Below are 20,344 nucleotides of genomic sequence, written 5' to 3' on the forward strand. Positions count from 1 at the left end.
ACAATTACATATTTTAATGTTTATGCCACAACGCCACAAATGACTTACAGGCGAACAATAGCCGAACATCAGTTGGTGGCAGGGGACATCGGCCTTGGCTGGTGTGAATCCTTCTTTAAAGAGGATTGAGGTATAGGGCCAAAATGCGTATTTAATAATCAAATAAGGAGTTAGAAACAGAATAAGAAAAAGAAAGAATGGCCAAATTATGGTGGCATTTCACAGCAACAGATTTGCTAGTTTGCTACACAGAGACAACTAACAGCCGAAAATATATGCAGATAGACATTAATCAAATAAGTGGCTGACCAAATGAGTTCCTCAGAATAATATCTTGGAAAGGATTACAGATGAGATAACAAAGTAAGCAACTACTGAGGAGTTTACAGGTTACAATAACCAAATTTCATTTTGGAAAATACGAAGTTTATAAATATACATTTACATTGATCAATGTTTAGTTCAATACTTTACTCCAGACATCAGTAAGCCACAAGATTATTACAAATACACCTCAACAGATAATAACATGTATTGATGCTCTCGCAAAAAAATAAATGGTCAGCAAGTCCCAAGATATGTCAATCACTTACAAGAAGCCATACGTTTCTTGGGGATTGAGACTGTACAAAATTTGCATGTTTGCCAAAAGAAATTAGTATACGTACATTATGCTGGTTAAGCCCCTGGTAATAGTGGTAAATCTCAGAATGCGGAATAGCTATCATGACGTGTATATACTGTCCAAAAGATCCTGCTGGATCAATAGAGAGAAGAAATCAAAATCGAGTCATAACAGAATGACTGCAGATGAAGAAAAGTACATCCCATACAGAATAATTCACAACCTAAGAGAACCTTCTAATAAACATATACTCAAAGAATTAACTTCGCATCAGAAACATTACCTGCCACTCTGTATTTGAAATTTGAACTTCAAATTTCTCTGATGACGTTGCATTTTTACCAAACCACTACACCAGTACACCCCTACCTATACAAGCACCAAGGCATCAATAATTTACGGTGAACCGGCATTAAACGCAACATCCTTGATCATCATAATTCATGCAAATAAAGACTTCTGATTCTAGAAGAAAGTAGAAACAAACCGCAAATTCAGAGAGCTTCCATTTGAAGGGGTATCTGTTGGCCTGCTACAATATATGATTAGCGCACTGCAATATACCATCAAAAAGTAAAAACGATGTCAAATTACAAGCGTCAAAAACGCAATTGAAGCCAAGTGCAAAGTCTCGGGTTCTTCTGTCACATAAATATTCATGGGAGAAATGCTAGTTTCTGTCTTGACAAACAGCCTTCATCAGCTTAAAATTTTAAGCTAATTTTAGAAATGCCACTCTATGTAGATTCTCATCTCAATGTTACGCAAGGATAAAACTTCTCACCTTTGCTTGGCATATCTTAGTTATAGCCTCTACATGAACATTCTGCAGTTCTTCAAGAGTAGCCATATCAAGGCCAGAAAAGTCTTCACCCTAGTTTAAAAAAAAAAAAAAAAATAATATTAAAAATCACTTGGGTAAAAAAAAGAGTACTAGTCATTAGCACTTACTTGCAGTGCATTTGATGGCTAAAAACATGTACCAAATCAAGATATTAGTTAACAGTATAAGATATCCTACAGCAGATAGTACAAGGTGCTTGATAGGAAAGGAAAATACAATGCACAACCCTTCAACCTGCACGACGTACATACTAAAAGGACAATATGCATCTAGATAGCAAATATGATGCACTGAAGCAACAAAGTGATGCAATGTCAAGATTTTGGGACAAGTTTCTAGTATATCTAATCAAAGAATACAATAATGTAGTGCAGAAACTATAATAGCTGGAGATAAGGAGGTAAGACTTATGAGAGAATAAACTGGATCATACCGAGAACAAAATGCAAATATTGAACAATCACAAGGCCTATTAGGGAGTAACAAAGTTCATCAAGATACAAAAGTCCAAAGGCACTTTTAAAAGATTGGGAAAAAGATTTTGAATATGCAATTTCTGACAAAAGTATATACACAGAGAGAATATTGATGTGATTAAGCATATGGATTTTTTTAAATACATCACATTCAAGGTCAGTTCAAATTAAGATCAAATAATCTTTAAGAATCTAGTCATTGTTTACATGCCTTCAGTCTTGAAATAAGCTTCTCTAGCTCTTTTGACCTTTCTATTTCTTTCAAATTGCTGGCACCAGCTGAGCTTATCTTGTCCAAATTTCTAGATAATTGACTTCCTGCTGATAATACGCTGCCCTTTGAGGAAATTCCAACAGGAACCTCGGCTGATCTATAATTAGATGTACCAATCCTGTGAGATAAGACATCATCAGTTTCTATGCCAGATTTCCTCATGTTTTCTATGAGAACCCACAAATTTTCTAAGTCACTCTCTAAAACTTCTTTGTGCCTCTTTGCCTCGCTAAGCTGTTTATCCAGCTCACGCTCTACTTGCTCTTTCTCAGACAGAGCAGCTTCTAGCATGGTTTCTCTTTGATATCTGGTATGAAGCTCATTCTGCAAGTACTCAACCAACTGTTCATATTCTAGTTTCCTTGAGCTTGCATCAATGTCAGCATAACTATTACTGTTCTTATTCACATCAGCCAAAGGTTGACAGCAACCAGATCCAGAATTGACCTCTTTTGTGGAACCCAGCTCACCAATCAGCTCCGCATTCTGATATGACAACCTGGTAACTTCTTCTGTCAAATGTTGAAGCTCAATTGCTGCAGCTGCAGCCAGTTCTTTTGCATATGAAGCCTCTTCTGCCAGCTTTTGGCTATGAATTTCCAGTCCAAATTTTTCTTCAACTAATCTTGCATTCTCTTGCTTGAGATTCTCAATATTGGAAATCTAAGAAGCAAAACAACAATCTAAGTGACCATCTAAACAATATTAATAGCATACTTTGTTTTTGGTGATGGGCTTATGAATTCAAAAAACAGAAACAGTAACCAGCATACTTACCTGGAAATTTGAGTTTGTAGCATTCTTGCAATCTTTTGAATCATCCTGACCAAAGAACCGATTCAAACTTATCACACTAGTAGGTGTAGTTGCATCAAGAGGTGAATCCTTCCCTCCTTTGTTTTTCTCATCTAAATTGATAGGATTAGAATCTAAAGCAGCAGCATTGAGCATAGCAGACTGATTATGTCCTTCAGGATAGATAGAGCAAATATCTGACGATGTGCTAGGTTGCTGTCTTAGTAGAAGGATGGCTTCTTGCATCTCAGCATTCTCTGAGATCTAAAAATTATGGAGATTGCTCAGCAGGCTATCAAATTAGATTTGCAGAAAGAGTATAGAAAATTATGCGATAATTACCTTCACTTGTAACTGTTCCCGAAGAATCCTTTTATCCACTGAATTGATCTGAGCAAACAACCACAGAAAATCATCAATAAATTATCATTATAGTTTATTGTTACTTTCCTTAAAGGAGAGAAGAAAAGGGGGACCTTTAATAATAAATAAATAAAAAAGTTATAGAATGATTAAAAATATAAAACTAGATGAATCAAACCAACCTCAAGTTCAAAAGTTTTCTCAGTCAGCTGAGTAGCAATCTTAGCTAAAGCCTAGATCAGAAAGCAATTATGTGAATTTGTGAAAGTATTAGCTCCATCGACAAAAATAAATAAGTAAATAAAATAAAATAAAAAAGAACAGCCATATACTCAAAATTTGATCATGTACTCTCTTTTTGTAAACCAGGGTATCAGGTTAAAGTACCAATTGGCATACATATTTGACAATTGACAGTGTAGCTCTTAAGCACACAGCAGCAGGTTCATCATAATTGATTATAATGCCAACCCGTAGTCAAGGTATAGTCAAGTTAATAGACAAGTTACACGAGTGGCATTACCCTAATTAATTATTCATGACTAGAAGATTGGCAGCTACAACCCCTTAGAACTAATGCGTGTTTACTAGAAAAGATAGAAAAAGAGCAAAAAAAAATGCATATCATAACTTCTTATGATTCGTTTTGATCTAATACTTCACAGCTAGGCAGCCACTGGACAGACTCAACACTCAGTTGTCAAGTGCATGAATTGCTGATTCTCTAATCTAGGATGTGAACAGGTGTAAGGATATAAGTATTTGTTCCTTTATACATCGCTACAGCTAATAGCCTTGTGAGAGGCAGTAAATTGATGATTTGGTTGGACCATACCACTTGATTTCTTACTATGTTTTGAGAAAATACATCAGTCTTCCTTTAATTAAAATTTATGGGTCATATCAGTCCTTTGTGAAATATTTTTAATAAGAAGGCATATAACTATACTCGTTCTGTATTACTAGCAAATTGTTGACATTTGCCACTATTGACAATTTCTGTTAGACCATCCTTGGTGGTTGATATGTAAGGTAAGGAATAGTCAAGTGGGATCTTGTTAGACTCGTCTCACTGTATATTTTCAAACTAACAACAATTACTTAATAATAAGAATTTAGTAGTTAAAGTTATGCATTGGCAAAAGTGAAAGTCAACCATTGCAAGTAAAAGAGAACGAAGGAAGTATAGTTAATACCTGAGACAGCTCAGACCTAGGCACACTTTGTGGAGCCGCTTCCAGTGATACTATTATGCATTGCTCCAGCTGATGTATTTGCAGCTTTTTTTCAGTGATTTCATTCTTCAACTTCCGTATTTGTTCCTGTAATTTATATACATTTATTAATCACATACCAATAAGATATGAATACAACATTACAACCGTCATTCTTTTTATTGTTTAAGATTTAAACCCTGATCTGGCTGGTGCTGGAGATCACAAACTATACCTCATCACGAGAATTTTCTGGGCTGTTAATCGCTTCCCCTGATAGTCTTTTGAGAGAGTAGGTACACTGTGCAACCTCTCCAGCAAGCAATTTTACTTGCTCTTGAAGAACATCCAGCTGATCAGTAATTGTTGTTCCAGTCTGCAAAATGCATATTTAGAATTTTGGTCCAGTACAAACCAAGAAATTAAATGTGAAGGAAGAGCATTTATTTTATCTACATATTCTTTTTGAGAAAAACAATTTCTTCTGAATCAGTATTTTAACAATGGACATGATACTTGTACTTATGCTAATCGACAATCAATAAACTCTTGGTACTAAAATTATCAACAAAGCCACAGAAGGAATGGCACGATGAAAGGTAAAGCCCAAAAATGTCTATTAGGCCAATACTGAGTGAGTCAGCAAAAGTAATTTTATTACAACTCAAGCTGATGATAATTTACACTTAGTATAATACAAAGGCAGTTTCACAAAGCTTTGAATAGACTGTAAACATGCAGATAACTGGAAGTAGGTGTTAGTGGTAAGTAATTATACAAGGGCTAAAACATCCATCCGGCATCCACCCCAAAAAAAATCCCCAAAAAGGACTTTAGGCATTAAAAACCAAAAGGTTAAGATCCTTGAACCCCAAAAGGTAATGTGGATGTTTAAGCTCTTTTTACCACCATACCAAAATGATAATTCAAATTTGTTACGGTGTTTCTAAAAAAATAAATAAATAATCTGTTAATGTGTTCTACAATTAATTAGGACAAACAAAGCCAACAAAATCAGTAGTAAACAAGTACACAAGAACAAGCAACACAGATTATTTTGATCTACTATAAGTGTCTGACTGAATAGTACTTTAAAGAACTAGATGATTTCTCACCAGGTTTATATGAGAAAGCCCAATTCCAGTACTAAGGATTTCATCAGTTTGGCCCTTTTCTGGAGCCGAGTTTGTAGCTGGAAGATCACCCTGCTTCCTATTGACTAATTTCCTCTGTTTTTCTTTTACATCAGAAGCCATTACTCTATTTTGTGAGGATCTGGAAGCAGTTGCAGGAGATCCACTAGTTGAACTCTGACCATCATCAGTGGCAACTGGAGACAATCCGCCAACAAGCTCAGGCTTCTGCACAAAAATGCATGGAGTTATTGGTGAAAAATAATAGAATCCAACAATAAATATATCCAAAAAAATTTAAGAGCCATTCATGTTGGTTTATTCCCACAAGGGTTACAATGTGCAGTGCCAATGTCTTACAAAGAAATATGAAGCATTGAATCATTGTAGTGCAGAAGTTGGTCCCCTAAGGAAACATGTTGGTGCATGTGGAACAAAGAAACAGAAAAAACTTTAAAGGGAAATCTTCTTCAAATTAAGAATCTTGATTTCCATTTGTATGCACGTTGTTAATTTCTTTTCTGAATTTTTTTAAACAAAATCATATATAAATCTAAGCAGCAACTGTGAATGTGTTAAAAAATGTTAGGATACTTTGAAAGATGAAATGTCCTAAATTCTATGAGTAATACTTTTAACCTCTTAAGGTAGTAGTGTAGTACCCATCTACTATCAATGGGTCTCAATATTTTGCAAACTATCAAAAACAAAGTTAATGTTGGAATCTTAAGAGTGATGGAGGCTATGGAGCATAGAAGTAAATAGTGTGAGATGATTACAGAATAATATTAACACTCATTTAAGAATAACATTAACACTCTAGAGTGACAGCAGTTGATAAGGAGTACTCAGGCACAATATATGTTCAACCTTGCAAGTTTAAGTGCTGTATTTCGAAAAGCTAAATATAATATTCTACTAAATATACAAAATTTAAAAATTAAATTGATGAAGCTTAGTGTGTCAATGGGTAGGGTTAGGATCTTGGATCCAAACAGTTCTAGGTCGACTCTTAGATCCATTTCCATCCCTACAATCACTTAATCAACATTGCAGAGATTATATTTTGACATCATGTTTCTTTAAACAAAACAGAATTTCATCAAATTGAATAATCCAATTGCAGGTAATTTAATTTAAATTTTTCACATTGCAATAAGCAGTAGCACTTGGCAGACATAAGTGTTAAGCACATTAGTAAACACTGAGGATAACACCAAATAGACTAGAAGAGGAGATTAAAAATGAATGAAGAAGAAGCAAAGAAAGAAAGAAAATTGTAATGCCAATAGATAACAGATTCTGCAAGCATTTCAATAGTTACATAAAAGCATAGTTTTCATATTCATGTGGCCGTGCCAATCAAGAAATGAAATTTCTGAGGAGAAAAAGACGGGAGAAATAATTACTCTTGACTTAAACCATCCAAGCATTCCTTTTCTTTTACTCTTCTTGTAATCCTTAACAAGCTCATGTAGATCGGTTGGATTGGCACAGCCATCAATCGGAACCTCGGGATCCAGACTTCCACCACCAGAATCATCGCAACAAATTGCATTCTCCCTTGTCCTATCTGGTAAATGTGCAAGCTGCATCCAGTTCAAGACTTACAAATTATAATAAGAGTTAAAATAACGAACTTTAGAATAGAAAAGTTTAGTTCTGAATAGAGCACCTCCTCTTCACCAAAGGAATGCCTTCTTGTATAGACAGACTTTTGAGGGACATGTGTTGTTCCCGGAGTATTTCTTGTTGAAACCAAAATTAATTTTGTGAGCCGTTGAATTCTTCCTGTAAGAGCTGCTTTAGCTTGCTCCTCCTCCTCTGTGCTAGACTGCAACTGAGCCTGGCCTGCTTCCAGCTTTAGAAACATTTTTATAGGAGAGGGGAGAAAGTTAGAAGACATGGGGATATTATTCGAAAGAAAGCATAAAACACGATTTCCCATACTTTTCTGCATATATACAACACTTTCACTATATAAAAACGCATACACAAAATTGCCCCCCCCCCTCTCCCCCCCAAACAAACCAATCATGCAACTAATGACTAACTGTTGTCAAACCTGTATATGCGTACAGCATGAACATCTTTAAGTTTGATTCAGTTAGCATACAACTATAATTTAGAAACTCTAAAATTGCACTCCAAATGAGATATCAGCAAATGTGACAGAGCTAATATCATCACTATCCATGAGAGGAAAAGAAAGAATTGAGTTAAACAAATAAAAAATTTTGATATTTTGGTAGGTGAATATTGAAGCTCTAAGGGTTCCGAATTGATTGGCAAAATTCCTCATGCTAAATAAATACTCTAGCCTCAATCATAATTTATAAACATAAACATTGCATCCGTCTAAGTTTTTTTCTATTTTAGGAGTAGATTAACACCATCATGATTGTCTATATGGAAAGAAGGTTTCCAAAGTTGACTAAACAAAAACACGCATAGAACTATAAAAGAGAGAATTGTGACTTAAGAGATAAGATTAAGCACACTGAAGTATACAAAGAACCATAAGTCTTAAGGAGTTACAGAATAGATAATATCTTTAGAAGCATAAACCAAAATAACGTGAAAGTTATGTGATGACCAAAAGAAAGCAGGGGAAGAGCACAAATATACACAAGGGACTGATGTATGGGAACCAGTTCTTTGACCTTAATTTTTGAGTGATAAAAAAGGTCATTAATTAGTACAAAATCCTTGTTAAACTGTTTAGCATACATAAGTCCAGTCGCATGTACCTGCAGCTTTAGGCTAACCAAATCTTCTGGTGTTGTCACATTCACACATGTATCCTCTGGTATGCCATGCTTTAGTGTCTGAAGCTCTTGCTTTAGACTTAAAATTTCTTTTTGGTACTTCTTAATGAGGGACTTTTCATCCAATATCTACCAGATATAAAAAGTCAATGACAAACAAGCATTAATAATGTGGCAATATTTTCATGACAGCATGTAAGAAAGACAGAACAGAAGCTCTCCTAAAGTTACCTTATTTTGAGCAGCCTTAATTTCTACATGCTTACTCCTGTGCGCAAACTTCAAAGTATTGTGAGTTTCTTCACTGTGGCCAGAGGCAGGAGTCACATTGCAGATAAGCTACAATAAGATTAAGCACAGGAACAATTATCAACAAAATAAGAAAATCAATTTTTGAGTGAAAGCATCCTCAACACTTAGTGATTTTGAAATTAACTCACTGAGATTCGTCCATGGCCACTGAGAGAGGACTGCAACAAACGGGTGAGCTTTGAATCACGGTAAGGAATATGAGTTGCCTTACCATCAGTTAGCTTAGAGATTACCTGCAATGATACAAAAGATTTATTCACAAAAATTAAAACTATAATATCAAATAATAATCATTGACAACATATCACAAGCAACCATGTAAGAAAAACCATTAGATCTGAACTTGTCATGTCAAACCAGAAAAAACATACAGTATTACGTATGAAGAATAATTACAGGATGTCCACTAGAGTTCTCTATCTATGTTCCACACCTTGTGACTTGCATGGAAAGAGTCTCATTAAGTTCCCAGCATGGGTAGGTTTCCCAATTCCCATCAGACAACAAATCAATGATCAATTAAACCAGTCATTTGGATGATTACTTAAATATATTGCTTCTTAAAGGCAAAGAAACCACTTACAGTGCCAAGAGTTAGCAAACTTTTATTTATGTATGAGCCTTCTTTTCTACGTAATCCATTTGTTTCAATCTTCGAACTTTCAGACCCGGCAAGATCAATCAAATGCTGTAAAGATAGAGAAAAGTTATTTTTTTTAAAAAAAAAAAATTTAGAAAAAAAAAAAAAAAAAAAAAAAAAAAAAAAGGAGAAAAGAAGGGAAAAAAGGTTAAAAAGTGACTAAGATATCTTGATATAAAACTTGATTAACATATCTTATTGTACAATGATATATAGGAAAGACTTGCCAATTGAGACAGTGATACGTCTTCTTCCCCTTGACTTTGACCATGTGGACTGCTTTCTATGGTCTGAAAGGCCATCAATTTCGTCAATGATCTTATGAATAAAAATGAAATGTTAACAAAACATTACGCAAGAAAATTCAAAACTGAGAATAATTCCTTAATGGCCACAATACTCAAGGTAAATAACTTGTACAATGGACAATACAAACCCACCTTGAATAAGTAGTCAATGTTTGTGAAAAGTAGAAGGCTTTATTTCACAATCTTTAGCGAAAAAAATTTTACGAGTTATAGCTATAAGCCTATAACTTCCAATTCTATCCTTGACAGGATTACATGTACATGGCGGCAAGTCATCTATCCTTGACCCCCTTACCTTTAATGACATATTGAGTCAAGAACATGAAGGAAAAACAGAGTTTTAACACAACAGCCTACTTTCACAGAGCCAAGCAAGTTAATATAATTAAATTTGAGTACAAAATTCAACATCATTCACCACTAGCAACAGCATCAAGTTGCAATGCATCTCAGAACTCAAGACTCAGAGCTCCGGGGAAAAAAGAAATCTGCAGGAGTGTGCAGGGATTGATCTATGTTGAAGGATTTTTTCATCATATATGGTCCTGACTCCTGAGCAAGAACAAAGGAGTATATTGTAACAAAGTCACTAAGTGAATAAATACACTTCCAAACGCTGCAATAAAGCGTTTCTGGGTTTTCCCTGTTAGATCAAACCTTATACATAGTATACTACTTACTACTATGGTCTAATTGGACAAATTAGAAAAAATTCAGAATGAAGAAGACAAAGAACGGAAGGGAATATCACAACCAAAGGAATGTCTGCTAGGAATGAGCAACAACGTAACAGAGGAAGGCCTAGTCAAGTAGCACTATAGTGTTAATTTGTTTACTCAATTGTCGTTTGCTTAAGATTCTTGTAACTTTGCTTCTAAATATAATAGAGAAAGTAAGACTTTGTAGTTGCATCACTAATAAGTTGATTGGAAATTGGAAGCTCTAATCTGAATTATTTTTCCTGAAATTTGCTTTATTTACTTGGATTTGAACAAAGCCTAAGTGGAAAATTAAACCTTCATAAGAATTCTTTGGTTGTTGCATTGTTGTTTGCTGTCAAGAAAAAATCGCCTCCATACTACAAATACATCTACAAAGGGTCCCAACCATCCTAGCATTGGCAGAGTATGGAGGACCTATGATGTACCCAGACTTTTCTCTTATTGCTGAAAGGCACGACCCCTCAACCACATACCTATTGGGAGATCGAGAATGGTACCAGGCGGCCAAGCATGCATGCCAGAAACCTATTTGCATAAAAGATACACTTACCAAAGTGAAAATAGTATGACTTCGACTGCTAAGTAGATTGAAGTTGTTGGAGCCAACATGTCTATGCGCTGGAAATATTAGAAATAAAACCATTCAGATGATTAATTAGGGGCTTGATTGTGAATCTTGAAAAATTCCAACTATTGACAACATTACAGCAGCAATAAAAATTAGGGGGACCAACTATTGACAACATTACAGCAGCAATAAAAATTAGGGGGAATAATATCCACAAACATAAAGGACATATGGACATATATTATTAATATTAAGAACACCTATGTAAAGTGCATGAAACAGCCCTCAGGGAGCAAACACGTTCAGAAAGCAACCAATCTAGGTTTACCCTTTTAACAGAAGACACTGAAATACAACTCAAGCGTACCTTCACCAGTAGCAATCAAGGATAATGCATGAGCGGGTGAGAGTACAACTTCATCTTTAATTCCTTCAATGTAAGTTCCCTGCAAAAGTTATAGCCTGCATATCATCAAGACAACAATGGGAAGAAACACTACATATTGAACATCCAGAGCAAATAGAAAAATTTATTAATTTGGCACTTATTCTTTTTTAATCAGAACCCTACTATTGACACTTGCGTTGATCCATGATCCCATTATGAAATTTATTGAAGATAAGTTTTTGATACAATCAATATATCAGCTATAAATATTTCATTCTGTATTATACTAGAATGAGTAGATTCTGGGAGACAAGTAAACTGTTTAGAATTTCATAACAATCGGTGTACTAATTCTGGGGTCAAACGTACTCCTTTTTTTTTTGGGGCAACGGAATTAAACATACTTGGTCATGATTTTATCCTTTTATAGGTCACTTCATTTTTTTTTGAAACCTTTGGTCACATTTTTTCATCAGCCTCTAAAATGTATTCTCATCTATCATTAAAAAAATAGAGTAGGGAACAAATATTAATTTCTTCCACAACAAAAAAATCTATCACATATCCTCCCACTTGTCTATTCTCAAAATTCTAATGCTGATCCTGCAGTAAGTATCTGTAATTTATTAAAATAAAACATCATTATAATAAAACATCATTTAACTGTAGATAGATTTGTTCATAAAGTAGACCGTTCCATGTCCCTTTGATCCTAGGAACATAATCAGTTTCAACTCTTCAATATTAGCACAAGTACCTGAGTATCTTCTCGAATTCGTAAGCTCTGTCCAGCTGGATCCAGCAAATCATTGATAACCTAAAAGAGCAATATAAAGAATTAACGAGGTAGTTTAACAAGTTCAATGGTAGTGATACAAAATCGTTGACAAAAGCACCAACATAATGTCCTTAGATTAAAGGAGATGTTAAGCCTAAAATCTGATTTTCTAGACTATTAAATTGATGCATAAATTATTAAAATTAAAAGTTATAAAAAAAACTTAAAAAAAATTTTTTAAAAAAATAACAAAAAAAAAAAAACCTGGAGGGAATTATGTGCTTTATCCTTTCTTTTAAATTGCAACATGGGGGAAGACACACATCTTAAGAAGTCATGTGATGGGACCAAAGACCGATGATGTGATGAGGAGAAAAATAGACAGATAACAATGGACAGATGCGATGAGGATAAAGGCACCCAGATAAGATTAAAAAAAAAAAATGTAATGTTACAAGTATGTTAAAACTTTCGAAAAAGGAAAATGTTGCAAAACTAAAGAACTGAGAAAGTACAATTAAATGATGACTCCCAGTCCCATCAAACAATTCTTGCAAAAGGGCAGATTCTTAATTAAGAGCTGATGCTCACAGCTCAAAACAGGGAACTTCTTATTAACAGAATAGATATTGTTTTCAATGGGAACTTTAAAAACAAAACCATAATGATTCTTCAACCAATGCTTTTCCATTGCAGCAAATTTTTTGTTCAATCTCCTCAAATAAATACTAGGATGTAACTTTCGGAGATATTAGCATATTATGGAAATGAGTTTCAAAGTCAACAGCAAACCCAGAAGGAGGTGGAATGTTTTTTAAGTTAACCGGCATATTTTTCCTCAAAAAAAAAAAAAAAAAAAAAAAAAAAAAAAAAAAAAAAAAAAAAAAAAAGAAGAAGAAGCTAAATGGCATATATGACAGTATCTTCTTATACTTCTTTCATGGATTCCAACGCACTGCTTCCTGAATATCTTCATTATGCAATGTTTGAATCAAAACAGGTAGTAGGGACTTAGGGAGCACCATAAAAGACACCCCTTATTTCTTATTCATCTGTATACCTTTCATTACTCATTTTTTTCGTATCCACTCATTCAACCAAGGATATTTACAGGATTAAACATCAAAATGACCAACCAGTTATTATTTCAACAGTTACTGACACTAGTATCTTACAAGGTTGATTTTGTAGTAATTCAGCCAATCAAAAAGAATATTAGAGAAATGCTAACCTCATTGTAGATTTCCAGATAAGAAACACGAAGAAGAAACTCCCTGCCAGGTGTCTGAAATGCATGACACATGGTGAGTTTACATACAGAAAATAAAGAGTAAAGCTTTCAGTATAGAGTCAATGAGTAATATATTGAGGTACCTCCTGTATGATTTCAAAGACATCTTTCACTGCTAATGGAATGATTCCAGGAGACTTCTGCAGCCCCTGAAATCAAAATCAGAGTGTCAACATAGAAACTTATGCAAGCTCGAAGAGCATCATACTACATAATCCAAAGAATTACATAATCAGATGGTGTATTAGAAGATGGCCACAAATTAGGTAAGTCCTTTTTTTTTAGGGAAATTAGGTAAGTCCTTGACTACAACTAACAAGTCATCTAAACCCTCTATTTTATAGGCTTTCTAGAGTAAAGTTATGCATGTTGCCTTGTGTTCATATAGGAGAAATGAAATTTTTATGTTTTTTCAGGTCCACTTCTTGTGTTAAGGAATTTAAGTCCCAACTCAAAGAAAATTTTGTTCTCATTCAAAAATATATATATATATATATATATATATATATATATATATATATATATTAAAAAGAAAAAAAAAACTTTTATATTTATGTGTCCTAAAGAATAAGACACAGAGGAATGCACACAGCTTGTAACCTTACAAACAGCAGGTATATGAAGTTTTCATTCCTCCAACGGTTAATTGGTGAAGAACGAAATTCTAGCGAAGACAAAACTACATATAATGGAAGACAAATCGTGCCCTAAGTCATCTGAATATTTTGCTCTAACCCTAGCACCACAAGGCTGAAGAGCACAAAATTGTTTATACAATAAAACAGCATCTTTGTCCACACTTCCTGCTGTTCCCAGCTCAGCAGCTTGAAGTCAAGGCTGGCTCTTGGCCGGTGCAGCCGGGGAGGCCAGGGCCTCCTAAAATAGAAGAGCCTCAGCTATTAAAACAGAATCATTAAGTAGCAACTTTCAACTGGTAATCAACTAATCATGCATGGCTCAGTAATAATTCATTAAATGAAGTATTCTATACATTGAGACAAGATCTCTGTGACCCTCGATCACAAACCCCTATACATTTTTTTTAATCTATAGAAACCCAAAAGCCCTCTAGTTTCATTGACCTCCGTTAACAATTTATGGTAATTATTGCTGACCTCCCTTTTGCTGTTTTCCCACAATTCCAGATCTCAAACTCCTTTCATCACAGTACATTAGATATTTAGCCTAACATGTCATGAATTCCATAAGGGCATTAGGATATGTAATATTAACTACTCTGTATTTTGTTTGCAAAAGCTAATATTTCTTGTATTCAATCAATGGTGATTACTATAAAGGTAATATACCTTAAACTTCTCTGCCCTTCTTGTTTTAGTGATTATTTAGGCTGTTGGTTAGTATTATATGAGAGCTTAATTGTTATTTTTTCTTCACATAGTGGTTAATTACCTTTGGCTAATTACTATCAAACTTAAAAACTTTACGAACAAAGTTGTAGAGGGCCCAAATCTGTCTTAATTGCAAAAGGCTCTATAATAATAGAGAAGGCCCTGATTGAAGTGAATAAACCAACACATAAACTCCTGAGGAGACTAGTAAAGGACATCAGCTACAAATTTTAATTAAACCCAAGAGACCAACTGTTATATCTGCCTAGCCATGCCCATATTGAGCACATACCCAACACTTAAAATGGCTGACTACTCGAGATAAATTCTTTAAAGTAGCTTAATGACCTCTCTCAGGCACTTCTAAGGGCTAAGAAATCCAACACATCGTCGTATTTGAATAAACACCGACAAAGAATGGGTAAAGAACCAGACATGTCTTGTTATCCATTTTTATAGAAAGTATAATATTTATTATCTGCACACCCCACCCCCCTCTTAATCATATTTTCATTCATTAACTACTACGATATGATGAAACATTTAATACTATGGAGTCACTGAAACACAGATCACTCACTTTGATATATTCACATAATTTCACAGTTGGAAACTAATGTCTGGAACAGTTCAAATCACATTGAATCATTACATTAACCAAAAATCCTAAAGGAACTACAATGTGTTATTCATGATCCCCAAATTGGAACATACGCTCCTTGTCAGAATGATAATAAAGAAGCATAACAGTGATAGAAAGAAACAATTAAGATTTGAGAAGTAAAATTAGTGAACTAAGAAAATATCTCTTACATGCATTGTGTGCGTCTTCCCACTACTTGTAACTCCATATGCAAAGATAGTGCCTGCATGTAGCAAGACCGTTGTAAACTGAGAGTCATAACATGAAACATTTCCACATTTCAACTACTATGCATTCAACTCACATCATGGACTAATACATTATTGTTCAGAATGCATAAATTGCAACTTCACATTGACCCCCAGGACTCAAACATTTCAAAGGAGGAACATGAACATTCAAAATTATAAACCAGAACAAGTGGACAATTTCACAGAGTGGAAAAGAAGTTGAGGGAATTGGGAGCAGGAAGAAAGCAAGAGACAAGAAGAGACGGCATATAACTAACACTGATCCCGTATCCATGGTTCCTCAATGGAAGGGCAATTGCAATCTTTTGTTGCTTTGCCATAAAATAAAACAAAAATAAAAAAAAAAGAGAGAGAGATAAAGAAAAACATTTGGTTGCTCTAACAGGCAATTTTGCTCACATTCACAGCATTTAGAAAGAACGAGTAATTACCATTTATTCCTTCCATAGCACCACTCACAACATGATGAGCAGCAATATCGTATACATGACGTGTGGTTGTTGCAGGGCCAAATACTCTATCTGCATCAAGCATAATTACAGCAATTGAGAGCCAAATTCCAGAATTTTACCAGCACTACATTTTAATACACCTTAATTAGAGAAATAGGATGGAAATTCAGGAAGTACATCAAGAAAAGGAAAAAAAAATCTGCCAAGTACCTCTTATAAATTAACACAATACTACAATAGAACATTAATAAAGTCACTAGAGCAAATGATTCAAATCTACAAGGTAGCTTTAATTATATGAAAAAAGTTTTATACTTCGTATTTTAACTAGGACTAATACACATTTGGTTTACTATGTTACTTGGTGCCGGGTACCCATATTCGATGTGGGTACGTGTCTAAGCATCCGACTCGGCTATTTGTGAAAAAACTCCATGATTTTTAACTAAAAGTGAAGTGTCCAAGTGTCATTCATGTTCGAGTGTTGGGGTCCTGCGGGCACTTGAGGTGAAATGAAGAGTCCGAGCCACATAGTTGGTTTAAATTTCCATCAAATACACGATTTCAAGATTTTCTCGATATACAAACAACTAAATAAAATCAAGAAAATTGTAAACCAAAAGGGTGCATTAAAGAATAAAAACAAGAAGGCACCATAGGACATAGATCCCTTAGCCTCTAACAAGTGAACACAAAACACAATTTACGACCCAATAATTTTACTCCTCGCGGCCAAATTGGTATACATCAAGACATACACAACCCTATCTCTAACTAGTCGAGACTAAAAACTTCCTCTCCCCCTTCCTAGATTGATTTGGAAACACAAAAGGAAACAAAAACTTTCCATAAAAAGGTATTTTCCTCTTTTGCATTAAATTATTTTTTTTTTTTTGTACATACACTTTATTTGGGGCAAATATGCACTTTTCATTAAAATAAAATCTCAATCATTGCATCACATCAACATAACACATTTATCCACAACAACAACAATAGTACAATACCAAAACCTTACTCCCAAAACTACGGTATGCCGTATCGTCTACATGAACCAAAAAAACATTCCATAAAAGATCATCCACGGTCCACAAAGATCCTCATCCTCCATTCACTCATTCATTTAACGTGCTATTGCGAACCCATATCTTCATGAAATTATTACCATAACACATTTTTATACATGTCATTTTACATACATCAATAAAAAATCAAAAAGAGCAAAGGAACTGACCAAATGCATAAGCAATGTTAGGGTTAACCTCATTCCGAACAGTACAATCTCCATCCGCATACCACGCTATCTCATTTCCTTGCTTCATCTCTCTCGCACTACCATCATCATCATCAACAAAACCAAAAATCACACCAAAAAATCCAAAAAAAAATTCAAAAAAAAACAAATAAAATCAAAAACATAAACCTGAGAGGACGAAATCGAACAGTAACAGTGACATTCTCTTTCGGTTTACTTTTCTCAGCTCTCTCCGACGATGGACTCGCCGGACGTCCGGCGACATTCTTAATCGCCGGCGAAGAAAACGGCGAAGGAGAGCCTTTCTTTGATCGGAAAGGTGACGTGGAACGAGGAGATTTGGAAGAAGTAGAGCTTCCTCCCACCATTGTTGCAGCTTGAAGCTGCTACTGTTCTTCAGTTTTCTCTCTCTTCTGGTTTGAGTTTCTCTCTCTAAAAGACTGTTTATTTGACTGTGTAAAATTATAATTGTTGGATTGAATTGAAGGAGGAAGAAAGGAGGGAGGAGTGGAGGTCACGTGCCTTCACTGACATTGCCGCCTTAATTATAAGGTTTTATTAACAGTATTAGATTGTTTATTTGAGTGTCCCTCCAAAATTTGGGGTTAAATTTAATTTAATTTTTTTTTTGGAGAATCTCTAGATTTGTTTGTTTGGTTGTGGTTTATGGGTTCGTTTAAGATCCGCTCTATTTAACTTTTTACGGGTTTCTAATAAACGGGTTACTCCGCAAGTGCTTATGAGATTGACTACAAATAAAAAAAGCGTTGTATTGTATCTTTTATTATTTATATATTAAAGGGTATTATCTGTGTATTTTTTTTAAATGGTAGTAAAGATTATCTTGACCAAATTTCAATCCTTGTAATTTTTTTAGTCTAGTATTTACGGGTCAGACACTTGAAAATAGAGGATAGGATAAGAAAATCTCTAACTGTAACGGCTGTAAGCACCCTCACTTAATAACATTCAAGTTGCAAAGCTCTATAATTTGAGGTAAAAAAAAATTATCAAATGAACGAATACTTTGTCGATATGAGTATTATTTGTGATGGTTAAAATGTAAAGAATTATTATATTATTCATAAAAAAAAAAATAGAGTCTAACCCATAAAAATACAGTATTACTCGTAACATCTTTGGCGTATGGAGTACTTGAATGATAAAACTGAATAAATTACAGTATTTGACCTCGTATTATATTAGGTGGGTGGGTTGGATCAGAAATCAAAAGGTGGGGTCTCATCGTGTTGTATGTGCATTTTTCTGCTGGAGATAAATATTGTGACAACAATATTTGGAGTTACTTTCTTGTGCTTGTAGCCCTCTTCTTTTTTTTATTTCTATATCATGAATTCTTTTGGAGATTCGCAAATTAGAGAATCGTTCTTTAACGGCATACCAAATACTGAAATACTTCCTTATGTACTCCCTCCGTCCCTTAATTAGATTCCTACTTCTCTCTATTATGTGAGGAATAAATCCTAGAAATATGAATCTAATTAAGGGCAAAGGAAGTACTTCGTATTTTGATCATGTAAGCGAAGGAAATTTCTAACAAATATCATTACATCTGTTATTGACATAGTATTGGCACAAATGCCCAATGGTATTGAAAATCTTTTTCAACCTTGGATCAAGGTTTCATTTCCTCTATGTTACTTCAAGTTACACCTGGCAATCTTGATCCGGCCCGAATGACCCGATCCGTGACCCGAACCCGCACTGACCCGAACTCGAACCCAACCCGAAATGGAGTTGACCCCGAATGTGACCTGATGACCACAATGACCCGACTTGATTTTAACCCGAATTCATTACTGACCCGAATCAACCCGACCCGAAGTGACCCGATTCCTAAAGTGAATAGGGACATAGGGTGATATGGTTAGTTACTTAGTTTAAGGCTTCTTTCTTTCCTAATAAGTAATAGGAATTCGTGTTTTTTTATTATTTATTTTAACTATTTTTTTGTAAGTGAATTTATTTTGGTGACCCGACACAAACTTAGTCCAATTCGAAAAAACCCAACCCGAAAGTTAGTCCTAAAAATTGACTCGATCCGAACTGACATGACCCGAAGTGATGATACGAAATCCGAATTGACCCAACCTGAAAATATGTTGACCTGAAATTGACCCGACTTGAATGACCAGTTTGTCAGGTCTATCTCGAGTCTACGATGGGATCACTTAATCTAACTCTTGATGACTGACATTTTTTTTTAATACATTTATGGAGGGAGAAGGAGATGAAATTACTATATTATCCTCAAATAAATAAGTAAAAAAACAAATATAACCCCTAACTGGCAAAGTCTATTTCTCAGAATTATTAACTTGTAACTAGCCTTCTGTCCCGTGCAATGCACGGGTTGTTCATAGATAATTGTATTGAGAGATGAGTGAGGAAATATCAATAAATTAGTATGGGTGTAATGTGTAACAAAAACCATGATTAAAGAAAATTATCTTTTTAGACTTTGATTCATAATGAAGCTTTGTAAAAAAGAAGGTGGGGGAAACTAAAATTAAATAAGAAAAGGAAAAGGTTGAAGTGAAGAGGGGAGATGAAGATGAAGGGTTTAATGAAAGATTGAAGAAAGATATTGTAATAAAAAAAAAAAAAAAAAACATATAAGATGACATGTGGCACATTGACTTGGAAAAGAAGATGGAGAAGTGTAATAGGATGAGGACATATGTCTTTTTGGTTTGAGTTTTTAAATGGAAAATTTGACTTTTGCTACCTCACAAACACATCGATTTCACTTTTGCTACCTCGGAAAATTTTTATTTTATTTTGCTACCTGACATTTACTCTTTTTTTAAGTTTTGCTACCACTTAACGGAATCCGTTAAGTGAATCCATAATGACACGTGTCGCGTTATTATT

At 34.6% G+C, this 20,344-nt stretch overlaps 1 protein-coding gene across 2 annotated transcripts; it reads right to left on the minus strand.

Moving 5' to 3' along the window:
- Positions 1-390: 390 nt before the first annotated feature.
- Positions 391-17,964, minus strand: LOC145613333 (kinesin-like protein KIN-7C, mitochondrial). 2 transcript variants are annotated; one of them, XM_081668418.1, is made up of 27 exons: positions 17,618-17,964; positions 17,429-17,526; positions 16,174-16,263; positions 15,662-15,714; positions 13,583-13,648; positions 13,440-13,493; positions 12,188-12,247; positions 11,410-11,488; positions 11,025-11,092; positions 9,672-9,734; positions 9,388-9,492; positions 8,933-9,037; positions 8,724-8,831; positions 8,475-8,621; positions 7,400-7,585; positions 7,134-7,313; positions 5,707-5,952; positions 4,827-4,967; positions 4,574-4,699; positions 3,560-3,610; positions 3,357-3,404; positions 2,997-3,278; positions 2,157-2,882; positions 1,410-1,499; positions 1,113-1,178; positions 909-994; positions 391-754 (listed from the first exon to the last, which is right to left on the minus strand). In XM_081668418.1, the coding sequence occupies exons 1-25, from the start codon at positions 17,815-17,817 to the stop codon at positions 1,158-1,160; spliced, it is 3,393 nt and encodes a 1,130-aa protein (XP_081524544.1). In that variant the 5' UTR covers positions 17,818-17,964; the 3' UTR covers positions 391-754; positions 909-994; positions 1,113-1,157. The 2 variants fall into 2 exon arrangements, with proteins under 2 accessions (XP_081524544.1, XP_081524545.1); XM_081668419.1 differs by having other exon boundaries at positions 391-757.
- Positions 17,965-20,344: the final 2,380 nt, after the last annotated feature.

Source organism: Chenopodium album, chromosome 25 (genome assembly GCF_948465745.1).
Source record: "Chenopodium album chromosome 25, dcCheAlbu1.1, whole genome shotgun sequence".
NCBI classification, from domain to species: domain Eukaryota; kingdom Viridiplantae; phylum Streptophyta; class Magnoliopsida; order Caryophyllales; family Amaranthaceae; genus Chenopodium; species Chenopodium album.